At 37.7% G+C, this 12,486-nt stretch overlaps 1 protein-coding gene across 1 annotated transcript in view; it reads right to left on the reverse strand.

The window, feature by feature from the left end:
* wdr26a (WD repeat domain 26a) overlaps positions 1 to 12,486 on the reverse strand; it is a 108,194-nt gene that overhangs the window by 55,899 nt on the left and 39,809 nt on the right. Inside the window, exons 5-6 of the mRNA XM_034017007.3 lie at positions 7,147 to 7,244; positions 6,717 to 6,873 (exon numbers count right to left, since the gene is read on the reverse strand). Of these exons, the coding sequence (XP_033872898.1) occupies positions 6,717 to 6,873; positions 7,147 to 7,244 (255 nt within the window). The remainder of the gene's footprint in view (positions 1 to 6,716; positions 6,874 to 7,146; positions 7,245 to 12,486) is intronic.

Here is a 12,486-nt window from a genome sequence, read left to right on the forward strand (position 1 = left end):
GCAGGGCTGGCCCAAATCAGGCCTGGTTGTTAACCAAAGTACTCAAACAGCTGACCCTAATTATCCCTTTAATTGGGTTGAGAACTAAGGGGGGCAATAACTTTTTCACACCTGAAGATTGCAGGTTTGATTACCTTGCACACCAAACAAATGAAAGTAGCACCAAACTTTGGTGTCATTTTTTTTCTCAGACTCCCTCTATATACTACTACAACCCACAAAAAAATCTGACCAAAATACAAATTTTTCACTATTTGTTGCCTTATAGCCTGGAATTAAAATGCATTAAAATAGCTTTTTTTTCATTTATCTACACATCCTACCCCACAACTTCCAAGTGAAAAAATATTCTAGAAATTTGTAGAAAATTAATTAAATAAAAACGGAAATAGCTTGATTGGTTAAGTGTCCACCCCCCTTGTAATAGCAATCCTAAATTAGCTAAGGTGTAACCTATCGCCTTCAAAATCACACACCAAATTAAGTGGCCTCCACCTGTGTTAAAACTGTAGTGATTCCAGTAGGTTCCCTCTGCTTGGTAGTGCATTTCAAAGTAAAGACTCAACCATGAGCACCAAGGCGCTTTCAAAAGAACTCCGGGACAAAGTTTTTGAAAGGCACAGATCAGGGGATGGGTATAAAAAAAAATATCAAAGGACTTGAATATCCCTTGGAGCACGGTCAAGACCATTATTAAGAAGTAGAAGGTGTATGGCACCACCAAGACCCTGCCTATATCAGGCTGTCCCTCCAAACTGGATGACCGAACAAGGAGGAGACTGATCAGAGAGGCTACCAAGAGGCCAATGGCAACTTTGCAAGAGCTACAAGCTTTTATGGCCAAGACTGGTCAAAGTGTGCATGTGACAACAATATCCCAAGCACTCCACAAATGTGGCCTGTATGGTAGGGTGGCAAGAAGGCAGCCATTACTCAAGAAAGCCCACCTTGAATCCCATTTGAAGTATGCAAAAACACCACTCAGGAGATTCTGTAGCCATGTGGCAAAAAGTTTTGTGGTCTGACTAAACTAAAATTGAACTTTTTGGCCTATATGCAAAGCGTTATGTTTGGCGCAAACCCAACACAGCGCATCACCCAAAGAACACCATCCCTACTGTGAAGCATGGTGGTGGCAGCATCATGTTATGGGGATGTTTCTCATCGGCAGGGACTGGTGCACTTCAGGATAGAAGAGAAAATGAATGGAGCAAAGTACAGAGAAGTCCTTGAGGAAAACCTGCTGCCCTCTGCAAGAAAGCTGAAACTGGGACGGAAGTTCACCTTTCAGCATGACGACCCAAAGCATACAGCCAGAGCTACACTGGAGAGGCTAAGGAACAAAAAGGTAAATGTCCTTCATGACTTGAAGATTGCTGTCCATCAACGCTCCCCAAAGAACTTGACAGAGCTTGAACAGTTTTGTAAAGAAGAATGGTCAAATATTGCCAAATCTAGGTGTGCAAAGTTGGTAGAGACCTATCCCATATATATATATATATATATATATATATATATATATATATATATATATATATATATATATATATATATATATATATATAAAGGGGTGCACCGATAAGATTTTCTTGGCCGATACTGATAGCCGATGGTTATCTACCCATACTGATAGGATACCAATAATAAATACACAATGCAGATAAACTACTAGAACACGACATAGGGCCTATATTCAAACTGTTTTATAATTATAAATGTCAAACAATTAACAGATATCGTTTACTTGTATTTATGACAAAAACAAACAGGTATTGTTTACTTGTATTTACTTCAGAAAATGAATACAAAAGAATAACGTAGTATCATATTCTGTGCTTGTCAGCAATTATACATTTGTTTTACAACAGTCACACAAAATAACACTTTGCATTTGTACTAGTAAAAACACGTCTGTAGAAAAAATATATAATGTGATCATTTCTTATAGCCACTTGCTGTCAAACATTGCATATTATAACTTCGACCTATACCGTACAGTAGAAAAAAAATTCCTACGCAATGTCAACTACAACGTTTGTTAAATTCTTATTTTAAGCATAAACTGCTTAAAAATGCAGCCCAACTTAAATTGTTCACTTAAATAAAAAAGATATCATGAAAACATCAGGTTACGAAATTCAAACTTAAATTTGTTACTAAACAAGACTGCACCAATGCAGATAATAATAATAATAATAATAATAATAATAATAATAATAATAATAATAATAATAATAATAAAACTATCAATGTTATTTAGGAATCAACCTATTTTTTATAAGCATCAAAATAATATGCTACTCGCAGTTTGTTGGATTTAATGTAGCATTAAGTCTATTCTGCACACGACTCGCTATCCTATTATTGTTTTCAGAAATTAAAAAAAATAAATAAATAAATAAATAAATAAATCCAAAACACCGCTATTTAGAGATGTATTTACTTGCCCTCAAAATACATCTGATGAGTGTGTCTGCGCCTTGTGAATGTACTTCGTCTATACTTGGGTGACTACCCCATCGAGCTGGCATTGGCAGGTCCTGATAAAGAACAGTATTACTACTATTACAGATAACTGGAATGGACCCCTTCTAAAAAGATGAGAGCACAGATTGAATCTTTTGTAAAAACTCGAGAACCAGTTCTCAGTGTGCAGATATGTCCGACGCTGGTGTTAAACTGTTCTCACTGTTGTTGGCTACTCATCCTGTAGAGTAGCCAGGTCAATTTAAGTTCCAGGACCATAGGGGAATGCATCTCTCACAGCTGCTGAGCAGGATCGATCGCCTGTCTTGCCTCATATGGAACAGCAGATCCTTCAGACCAGTGCCAAGAGGGAATTCCTTTGAGAGGGGTAAATTGCAGCAGTTTGAGTTGTTCATCTGCCGTGAATGGGGATGTATTCATCTGATAAGACATCCTACTGTGTTGACATTAGCCAAAGCTGTGACATTAGTGTCAAATGTAGAACATGTAGCCTATAGTGTGTAAGGCTAGTACGTACAAGTTGGTGTATATGTCTGCCTGATCACAGACAGCCTTCCCCTCAGCTTCTGTTGATATTAGATGACCTACCTTATAGTTATTAACATACATGTTATATGTGGAGATGGTGCAATCCTTCTCCAGATAGATGTCAATCCACCCTCAAGTGGTGTAGCCAGAAACAACTTCAGTTTTGGCTGTTAACAAGGAGAACTTACCCCTTAAGATGTAAAGGAAAACGTCCTCATGTTTAGATCTGGCTACTGAAGTTAAGAGATGATGAAATCCCTCTTAAAACAGCATCAGCGCATCTGTATGCAATGATTTACCAATATTTTATTATTATTATTTAATTTGGCAGGCGCCGTAACAAGGTGACTTATGGGAGTTACAGGGCAAATATGTTTGGTTATTAAAGTTGAGACAATGAAATCCCTCCTGAAACCCTCTCACAGTGTCAGCCTCAAGGAGTCAGTGATGTCATCTGGACCGGCCGTTGCAGGCAGAGTACTGCTGCTTGCCTGTGTTTACTACAATACCACTGTTGCCGAGTTAAAGGCTACTAACCACCTCATAGAAGGGGAACCCTTTTAGAGGTTTCCTTATCCTCTGCATCAGTAGACGCTACAGGAATCGTCCCATCAGGACTCTGTATATGATGTTCAGGAGAGGGTGAAACCCTCACAGCGTCACCGTCGACACATACACTACAGTGTATTTTCGGCATGGCCTCGTCAGGGCAGGAGTCAGTGACGTCATCCGGACCGACCGCTTGCAGGCAGAGAGTATAGCTGATCGCATGTTACTGTGTTTGTTGCAGTACCACTGTTGCAGAGTTACAGTCTACCATACCTGTGAACAGAAAAAAACCTTCATACCATAACCTACTGGAAGCGCCTGCTGATCAGTGTAGGCTCTCTTCCTGCTGTGCAAGAAAGCATACTAAAACATTCCCACAGGGAAAGATGGCAGCACCCTAGTAGAGCATTGGAATAGCTGATATAAAAACTATTTTGTCATCTCTTCTTGCAGTTCTGATCCCAGCATCTTGTGTTTAAGAAGGATGACCATCTTTGTCAGGTCATAGCTGGAACAATGGAGCTGTTGTCTTCTGGAGGTCTTGAAATTTAAACATTTAAACATGGATCCCTGCTACAACTGAGCAGGACAACACACTGTCCACTGGAGTGGAGAGGGAGCCGCTACATAAAAGCATAACTAACTGAAAGCTAAAAGGTCACACACACACAAAAAAAGTATTCTCTCATATTACTGAAATACAAATGGTACATTGAAATTTCGTTCTGTTTGATATTTTATTTTAAAACACTGAAACTCAAAATCAATTATTGTAAGGTGACATTGGTTTTATGTTGGGAAATATTTTTAAGAAAAATAAAAAAATGAAATATCTTGCTTGCATAAGTATTCAACCCCTGTGCTGTGGAAGCTCCCAGTTTACACCGATGAAAGAAATTGCCCTAACGAGGACACAATTACCTTACCATTGGCCTCCACCTGTGAACCACTAAAGTTGCTGTCACATTTTCTGGATAAAAACCCCACTGTTGAAGGATCATTGGTCAGGCTGTGAATCTGAAGGAAAATGAAGACCAAAGAGCATTCTACAGAAGTTAGAGATCAAGTAATACAATTGCATAGATTAGGGAAAGGGTACAAAATAATATCCAAGTGTTTGGATATCCCAGTGAGCACAGTTGGATCAAGAATCAGGAAGTAGAAGCTGCATCACACCACCCAGGCACTGCCAAGAAAAGGCCGTCCCTCAAAACTCAGTGCTCAAACAAGAAGGAGACTTGTGAGAGAAGCCACAGAGAGGCCAACAATCACATTGGAGGAGCTACAGAGTTCAGTGGCTGGGAGTGGAGTAATGGTGCACCAGTCAACCATATCAAGAGCTCTGCATAACACTGGCCTGTATGGGAGGATGGCAAGAAAGAAGCCGTTACTCAAAAAGTACCTTCTGAAAGCACGTCTGGAGTTTGCCAGAAAGCATGAGAGTGACCCAGCTGAGATGTGGGAAAAGGTTTTGTGGTCAGATGAGACCAAGATAGAGCTTATTGGCCAAAACTCAAAGCGCTATGTGTGGCGCAAACCTAACACTGCCCATGCCTCAAGACACACCATCCCTACAGTGAAGTATGGTGGTGGCAGCATCATACTGTGGGGATGCTTCTCATCAGCAGGGACTGGGCATCTTGTTAAAACTGAAGGAAGAATGGATGGAGCAAAATACAGGGAAATACTGCAAGAGAACCTGCTTCAGTCCGCTAAAAAACTGAAGCTTGGGAGGAAATTCACCTTTCAGCAGGACAATGATCCCAAGCACAAGGCCAAAGCAACATTGGAGTGGCTCAAGAACAAAAAAGGTAAATGTCCTACAGTGGCCCAGTCAAAGTCCTGATCTCAATCCCATTGAGAATCTGTGGCACTATTTGAAAATTGCGGTCCACAAGCGTCATCCAACCAACCTGAACAACCTGGAGCAAATCTGCCAAGAAGAATGGGCCAAAATCACTCCGACACTGTGTGCAAAGCTGGTACATACTTACCCCAAAAGACAAAGCTGTTATTGCAGCGAAAGGTGGCTCTACCAAATATTAATGTGTGGGGGTTGAATACTTATGCAAGCAAGATATTTCAGTTTTTAATTTCTTAAAAATATTTCCCAACATAAAACCAATATCACCTTACAATAATTGATTTTGAGTTTCAGTGTTTTAAAATAAAATACCAAACAGAACGAAATTTCAATGTACCATTTGTAATTCAGTAATATGAGAGAATTGGTCAGGGGTCTGAATACTTTTGCAAGGCATATATTTTTTTTAATTGTATTTATATTTAATTGTAAAATAAAAAACGAAAAACGCCTATACTACCACCGTACCCAAGTGAATGCAGGAGAAATTTGGACAATGATTGGTTATGAAATTGGGTTTTATGGAGGAAGTGACACGCGCTTTGGCGCCGAAAAGGATTACATCAATGATCTCTAGGTAATAATAATAATAACAACAACTTTATTTTATATAACACCCTTCACACCAAGGTATCTCAGGGTGCTGCACAATAGATCTGGGTAAGAGATCAGTTTGTTCCTCCTGAACAAACATGGAGACCGGGAGTTCACTTTGTGTGGAGTTCATCAGATGAGGCAAGAATGAATATATATTGGTTGCTAACTTTGAAAAAGTGGGTATAATACACTAGCTGATGCGAGGGAACTGCATTGCAAAATTTTAAACATGCTTAAACTTCACAAGCTGCTCCTGTAAAATCGCATTGCAATGCATAATACACTGCCCGATGCGACTGAATAATGATTATCGATAAAAAATGTAAACTCAGTAAAACAGATCGATGCAAAAATCAATTATCGATTATTGTTCCAACACTAGTACATTAATTACCTCTACTTATTTCAACCTGTTCCAAAGTTTTTCTAAAGACATTTAAACTTGGGAGGGGTAGAATTTGAATTATCTAGTTCAACAAACATACATTGAGCTAGAACTCATACATTAAGCATCTCATCTCTCCTAATAGGTGTCACTACTGGTAGTTTGACAAGAACAAAATAAGCCAAAAAGAGAAGATGCATTAGGGAAAAGTGATTTTCTTTCAAAAGGAAAACAAGTGAACAAAACTGACTTTCCTGCAACTCTTAATTGTAAAGCCAGAAAATTCAGAGTTGACTCATGCCTCACCTACTGCAAACATGGTCTATGAGCAGCGAGACTGAATCCAGACTACCATCAAGTTTGGTATTATGGTAGAGGCACCGATCCCGCTGCAGTTCCACTGCCTGACGCAGCAGTGTCTGTAAACGGCGAGGAGGCAGCATAACTGATGGAGGCAAGTAAGCTTTAGAGAGAAAAGAAAAAAAAAATAGTGGATTGCTTAATTACTGAATTATAAAATGCAGCCTGTCATAAGAAATATCTCGACATAGCTATAATTTAATTCCTATAATTTAATTAATGACAGAATTTTGCAATGACAGAAAAGTCTTTTAAGGTCTTGACTCATAACATCTTCAAATCCTCTGATGCTTAATTTTAGATTTTAAGTTTGTGTTTATGTACCAACGTGGCAGTAAGATTTTCCTATAAATAAAAAGAAACACAGTAAACTCACTCTGTAATTTGTCGAGAAGTTTAGACCGCGAAGCTGTCCCTTTTCCTTCCCATTCTGCCTTTGCACGTAGATCCTCAGCATGGCTACACATTAAATACCTGCACAAAAGAGGAACATCAATGCAATTAAAGTGGAATTCAGACAGTATACCGTGGGCACTGCATGTTCCAACCACAGTGACGCACAACCTTCTGGCAGAATTTGTAGCACAACTGAGGTTGTTGAGATGTGTGATTTGTTTAACCAGCCATTAGGTGTTTTGCATGACAGAAACTGGAATTTCAAGAATTAATAACTAACTGAAGGAGAGGTGATACCTTTTATTGAACTAACTAAACAATAAATCACAAGCTTTCAAGACCTCAGAGGTCTCTTCAGGTGAAAGTAGAAGAGACTGATACGGCTAACATTTCACCTATCAAACATTCTAACAAATAAATCTGTTCACCAGCAGGTGTCACAAGCTGAAGATCATGTTACTATGGAAGCTGACCATACTGTGCTGTAGTTGTCAACAACTGGTTTGTGCACGTTTGAAATATCACCTTATAAATACATTAGCAAATCAAAGTTTAATACATATTTAATCTCAATACAGATATGTTATTTAATTGTAAGTGTTATACAAACTGTAGCTTTTAAAATTTAATTGACTCAGATTAATATGTTCTATCATTTAAAGCAGTGGAATCCATTTATTTACCCCTACAGGCAGCCAAAACCAGCTATTTGCCTGTCGATACTGTCACAGTGCGATAACATAAAAATGTTGCAGCTTTGAAATCCAGTTTTTTCTGACTGCTTTAAATCAGCTGCACTTAAACTATTAGTATTAGTAGACACAGTTGGTTGTTTTGGCCCAAACTATAGACGGACGGGTGTAGGTTTTGTTTTGGCTGTTTCGACGATGTCCCTGCGATCTGTTTGCTGTCTTGGTCTAAATATGGGAGACTGAACTTGCAGCGTGTTAATTTGCCTTAATTTGCCAGTTTACCTACATTTTGTAAGCAACCCTAACTACCAACATGTTATTTATTATATAAGTTGACAAGCAATCAAGCTCAGGCACAGCTGCATAAGAGAGGCAAGAACCTCTCAGTCGGTGAGGGTGGAAGGGAGAAAGAGCAAGAGCGAACAAAGGAGATTTAAAACAACTGCTACTCGTGCTAGATTTGGACCAGCACAATATTTGATTATTTTGTTTATTTGGTTTCTGTTTTGTTACTTTTATTTAATAAATACGCACTCAGCGCTTCACCCGCAGTACTATGTCTGTATTTCCTGCTCTGCGAGTTACCACTCAGCCATCCTGTCACAAATAGTAAAATCAGTTTAATTTACAGGGTTTTGCTGTGGAACTAAATGGGATCCAAGTCCTTACTTTCTCATTTAAAAGCAGAATAAAGAACGAGAAAACAAAAGCGTAACATTTTAATGTCTTTAGTAATTGTAATAGTGTGTCCAGCATAATTTTTTTTTTCATTATAACTAACAAAGGATTAAACACTTAAAATGTTGCAACTTTGTTTGCATGCAGTTTCTACATTCTGCACACAGCAAACCCTGTAAACGAAATCAATTGTACTACCAATACGTTTCTCAGTTGTAATCAAGATAATAATCTTTATTTATAGAGCGCCTTTCATGCCGCAAGGTTCAAGGCACTTCACACAAAAGTTTACAATTGAGAGGAATGGTAGTTATAAGCGAAGCGCAAGAACTGCCAAACTCTCTATACAGTTTACGTGTTTTCAGGGTATTGGCGCAGTAAAAGTAAAATCGGCCAAAAGCACCATTTCACTTTTAATTTGTAGTTCCCAACACTCTTATGTGAAATGTAGAAAATAAAAAAGTGTGGAGAATGTGTGTTGTTTTCGGGGGTTGAAGAGCATGGATGTGACTGGTTGATGAGCCTGACAGCGGCAGGAAATGATGGGAGGTTATATAATAAGGGGTCGCATGACCCTGGGGACTGGAGACAGTCCAGTGCTGAACTTGAATGATTAACTGTAGGTGCGACCGAGCGAGCGTGTGAGCTGTGACCGGAGAGAATATGCAGTGAAAGTGCCAAGACTAAAACACAGGGTTATTATTTTGGTGCCGTGAATTCCGGCCCCCGACAGGAATTCTCTGTAGTTTCAAATAAAACAAACATTTTGAGAATTCAACACCGTCTCCCTGAGTACTACTTCATAAACATGAAAACGTTACAATATACTAAATGAACAGATCAAGCTTATTATGATAGTTTGCAAAATCAGATGAAAGCTTTCAATACAATCAGGATAACACATACCGTAAAACTTTAAATAATCGCCGGTCTCCAATACTCGCTGGGTCTCTAAGCAGCGGGGCTGCTGGGAAATATGGTAAATAGATGCCATGTCTCTTTTAAACGGCGGGTTATGAATATAATGCGTGTCATACTGAATATTTCAGTCAATAGGCTGTACAGCGAGCTTACCAATTTGTTTTTCAACAGCGATGAACAGACCCCGAGGCTCAGGATGAACGATAAGAAAACTGAATTGAATTTATTTTAAAAAGGTACATGTATCAGGTTTTTTTTAATGACGTAATTAATTTTAAAACCAGTTGTGAAGCTTTTTTGAGAGTGCTGAAAGTAAGTAAAATACAAACTTGTTCTCTGATATTAACAGGGTTGCCTTATTGTATTTGTTGTTGTTTTTTGTATTAACAGTATTTAGTGCATTTGAGTCTTGCAATGAATATTCATATTTTGCTCCTTTTCCAGCATTCTTATTTATCAATGTACACGTTATAAAAACAAATTAGTCACTTTTGCTTTGATTTTGTGATAAAACTGGTACTTGTATTTGATTTTATTGTTAATCTTTAAACAGTTTGAAGCATTTTTGAGTGTGTTGTGGGCCAGCAGTATGAACTTATTTTTCGTACTAACACAGTATTTCATGAGATTGTTTTGCAATGAAGATTCGTTGCTGGTTAATTTTTCATCGATTGTCCATGCTTACCAATGTACATGTTTTGAGGGTGAACAATATAATACGTGTTAATAAAGATGATACTTATTGCTTTTATTAATTTTAAAACCATGTTTGTTTCTTTATTGTGCTGCAAGCCTACCTTAATACACGAGTGTGTTCCGATATTTACAGGGCTGTCTGTAGTGGATCTTACTGTTTTTATTATTATTACAATATGTTGTAATGGAATGTTGTAATTTACTTATGTCATTTCTAAGGTTGTGTGCAGGCAGCTTTTTCATAATTGCATCTGAAGTATTTGCAGATGTTAGTGATCTTACATAATAAACACCATGTCTCTAATAAACACCATGTCTCAAATAGGCACCGGGGCTACTGGCAAATATTGTAAATAAACGCTGGGGCATTTATTTAAAGTTTTACGGTATACATTATTTTAAAACTCTTGTTTGTCACGTTACTTGTTAAAAACTAACTTTACTGCTATACTACTTGCAAATGTTGTGACATGGAAGTACAAACTTTGTGGCGCGAACGCTAGGGTGTCTGCATTGCAAGCTGCATTGGACCCATGTCTTGGGTTTGATTCCCTCACATGGTTTATATTGCAAACTTAATACATTTTTTTTTTTTTTTATGTGAAAAAAAATGTAGTTGATATGAATGACACATTCATTGAACATATATACTTTTGCACACATAACTAACTTACATATATATATATATATATATATATATATATATATATATATATATATATATATATATATGAAAGAAAAAGGTTTTTTAAAAAAAATAAAAACATTTATTTTCAGGACGTTTCAGGCAAAAGCCCTTCTTCAGCTGTTTAAAAAGAAAAAGAAAACACAGTGCAGTAAACTTGTTATTCAAGAAATTCATTGCTTTCATTCCCCTTAACTCGAAAGCTACTTGTTTTTACTTACTCTCGAGCTTTTCAGAAGTCAAAGTACAGTTATGCTGCACTGAGGGCGGTGTTCATCAGAAATACTATGATTTTCTGAACAGTACAGTACTTTATTATATGATTTAAGTAATATACTTTTGTGTGTTTTTGGGGCTTGAATACAGTACATTTTTTTTTCAGCATCGGAAAAATAAGTCAAGCACTTCTACTTAGAACTGACAAAAGCAGTCATTTTGACGGCTTATTACAATACATGCTTTTATTGTTAACAATACCTACAATACGCTATTTTTTATATGTATACAAGCTAGTTTGTTATCTCTACCTCCACTGAGTTTACAGCAGTATATATCTGAATAGAATATTGCTCTTGAAGTCTAGATATGTGTTAACCAAATATCTATTGTAATCCTATTAATTCCTTGGAGAACTGCCGTCTGGCTGTCTACGTGATCATATATAGTCTGCTGTCTTACAATATTACTATTACATTAATTTTTTTGAAACTCTTGATTTTTGTGTTTTGATTTGAGAGCAACTACAGATATTTGCCTTGGCATCAGCAGTGTGGAGTAGTGGTTAGGGCTTTGGACTCTTGACCGGAGGGTTGTGGGTTCAATCCCCGGTGGGGACACTGCTGCTGTACCCTTTAGCAAGGTACTTTACCTAGATTACTCCAGTAAAAACCCCAACTGTATAAATGGGTAATTGTATGTAAAAATAATGTGATATCTTGTAACAACTGTAAGTCAAGAAGAAGAAGAAGAAGAAGAAGAAGAAGAAGAAGAAGGTTAAAACGACTTAACTGAAAACAGCATGGCCTGCTTCAAGCTGAACATAAAACATTACATGGACAAGAAGCTGTTTCCAATCAAAGCATGGTGTAGCTGGACAAAATACATGTCAAACAAACCTGTCAAATTTTGGCTGGCAGCGGACCCTACCTCTACCTGTGCAAAGATGAAACTCGCCCAGCTAGTCAGAGACTGAGTGACAATGTGGTACTTAGGCTGATGTAACCGTACATAGGAAAAGGGATGAATGTTACTAATGACAATTTTTTTTTATTTCACTGTAATTAGCAAAACAGTTGAAGAAAAAAAAAAAAAAAAAAAACAGCCTTGTTGGAACAGTAAACAATGTGAGAAGAGTTTTTCCACCATCTGCGCAATCACTGGTGTCCAGTTGCTGTATTTTACAATGTACTGGACCTGGCAGCAAGGAATGCACTGGGGAAAATATCAGTAGGAGAGATTTCAACTTGATGCTAGCCACGGAGCTTTGGCAGAAACATTTCAAATCAGAAAACTGCAAAGCGGCAGGGAAACACAGCTCAATCTGGATACAGTGCACACCAAGTGACACAAGCAACAGAAAACAATGCCAGGTAACTAAATACAATAAAAATAAAACTTCTTATATCTGTGCCCAGTGTGAAAGAACAGT

The sequence above is a fragment of the Acipenser ruthenus genome, chromosome 6 (genome assembly GCF_902713425.1).
Source record: "Acipenser ruthenus chromosome 6, fAciRut3.2 maternal haplotype, whole genome shotgun sequence".
NCBI lineage: Eukaryota > Metazoa > Chordata > Actinopteri > Acipenseriformes > Acipenseridae > Acipenser > Acipenser ruthenus.